This window comes from Palaemon carinicauda, chromosome 4 (assembly GCF_036898095.1).
Source record: "Palaemon carinicauda isolate YSFRI2023 chromosome 4, ASM3689809v2, whole genome shotgun sequence".
NCBI lineage: Eukaryota > Metazoa > Arthropoda > Malacostraca > Decapoda > Palaemonidae > Palaemon > Palaemon carinicauda.
The window spans coordinates 50,703,332-50,705,831 of NC_090728.1; the positions used below are offsets into that span (position 1 = coordinate 50,703,332).

Below are 2,500 nucleotides of genomic sequence, written 5' to 3' on the forward strand. Positions count from 1 at the left end.
TTCTGGTGGAAAATATATGTAAGTTGTCTTACAGATAAGTTATGTGGAATTGTCAGAAAGGTAAAAGTTAATTTTCAGCTTGATTCGAATGAAAAGGCTTTCGACAGACGTAAGTTTTGCAGAATCTAAAGTTCTAAACCAATTCTGCTTTAATATAATCATTGTGTATCAGCAACAAGTATTTATTAAGTCTATATAATAGTTTGAGGCTTTACCAATTTTTTATAACAATTCACTGCCTCATATGTGCAATAGGTAAAAGACAAGGTTCGAACCACGGTCATGGTTTGTGCACTTTATAATTATCTTCGAGTAAAAGTTATTTGCAGAGTATGACAAATTCAACATCAATAGACTTTTACAGTTAGATATTTTATCATCATCATCTCCTACGCTTATTGACGCAAAGGGCCTCTGTTAGAATTCGCCACTTGTCTCTATCTTGAGCTTTTAAATCAATACTTCTCCATTCATCATCTGCTACTTCACGCTTCATAGTCCTCAGCCATGTAGGCCTGAGTCTTCCAACTATTCTAGTGCCTTGTGGAGCCCAGTTGAAAGTTTGGTGAACTAATATCGCTTGGGGAGTGCGAAGGGCATGTCCAAACCATCTCCATCTACCCCTCACCATGATCTCATCCACATATGGCGCTCGAGTGATCTCTCTTATAATTTCAAGTTCAACATTTAAAGATAAAGAATTATCAAGGGCAAAATTAAAGAAAACTGTCACGTATATATAGACGTCGTTATCAAGAATCATTGCCTATGTCTCTTAAGTGTTTTAATTCACTGTTTGCCATTTATATTGCAGTATATTAATTGGTGATTAATTATATGAAAGCATATATAGGAAAATATCATGTGCCAAATTAGTGACGATATGTCATTTATATATATATATATATATATATATATATATATATATATATATATATATATGTATATATGTATGTATATATGCATATATATATATATATGTATATGTATATATACGTATATACACACATACATAAATACAGTACACACACACACACATATATATATATATATATATATATATATGTATATATACATATATATGCATAAATATGGTACATGCATACAGCATATGTATATAATGTATATGCATAAATATAGCACACACACAAATATGTATGCATATATATATGTATATATATATATATATATATATATATATATATATATATATATATATATATATATATATATACAGTATATATATATATATTAATATATATATATATATATATATATATATATATATATATATATATATATATATGCATATATATCTATGTGTTGACATACCTGGACTAGAAACGGGTGCATTTGCTGTTGTTGTTGTTGTTGTAACACTAATACCTCTAACTTCAGAACCAAAGATATGGCAACAACGGTGACCACAGGCGTGACGATCGGCGTCGGCAGCCTCGCTGCCGGAGCTGCCGTAGCTGCGGCAGGAGCAGTAGGCCTAGGCCTATTAGGCGTGGCCCACCTCTTCCGGCGGGATAACAATAAAGGCTACGGGAATAGCCACAGCCACGGACACGGCTACGGCTACGGCCACCGGCACAGGCGTACAGCTGAAGAGGACGAAGCCGCCATCTCCAACATCCTGAACTTGATCCGTCAGGAGGATATTACAGGATGCGGTCTCAAGTTCATGTGCGAATTGGCCAGGAGGGAGAGGGCGTCCGAGGAACTGGCTCTGGAGGAGCTCTCCGTCCTCAGTCTCGTTGGGTAATGTCGCTTGTTTCTAGAATATATTTATTTTATTTTTCCTAATCATTATTCAATAGGATTTTTGTTAACTCATTTTATTTATTTATTTCATCATAATCTCCATTCAATTGGCTTTTTTATCAGCTAATTTTATTTACTTTTTCTCTTAATCTCTATTCAATTGGCTTTATATCAGCTAATTTTATCTATTTATATATTTCTCTTAATCAGGATGCCATTGGATTTTTGTTAACTCATTTTATTTATTTATTCCTCTTAATCATTATTCCATTGGTTTTATCAGCTAATTGCCTTTATTTAATTCTCTTAATCTCTATTCAATTGGCTTTTATCAGCTAATTCTATTTACTGTTCCTCTTAATCTCTATTCAATGGGCTTTTTATCAACTCATTTTTTTTATTTTTTCTCTTAATCTCTATTCAATGGGCTTTTTATTAACTTATTTTATTTATTTATTTCTCTTAATTACTATTCCATTGGTTTCTATCAACTAATTTCATTTATTTATTTCTCTTAATCATTTTTCCCATTGGTTTTTATCAGCTAATTGCCTTTATCTATTTCTCATAATATCTAATTAATCTGCCTTTTCATCTGCTAATTTTATTTATGTATTTATTTCTCTTCATCAGTATTGAATTGGCTTTTCTATCAACTCATCTTATTTATTTATTTCTCATCTTATTTATTTATTTCTCTTAATCTCTATTCAATTGTCTTTTATCAACTAAT

At 31.4% G+C, this 2,500-nt stretch overlaps 1 protein-coding gene across 1 annotated transcript in view; it reads left to right on the forward strand.

Annotated features, from left to right (window-relative positions):
* LOC137639080 (uncharacterized) overlaps nt 1-2,500 on the forward strand; it is a 4,081-nt gene that overhangs the window by 412 nt on the left and 1,169 nt on the right. The window contains exon 2 of the mRNA XM_068371404.1: nt 1,399-1,764. Coding sequence (XP_068227505.1) covers nt 1,409-1,764 — 356 coding nt within the window. The 5' untranslated portion in view covers nt 1,399-1,408. The remainder of the gene's footprint in view (nt 1-1,398; nt 1,765-2,500) is intronic.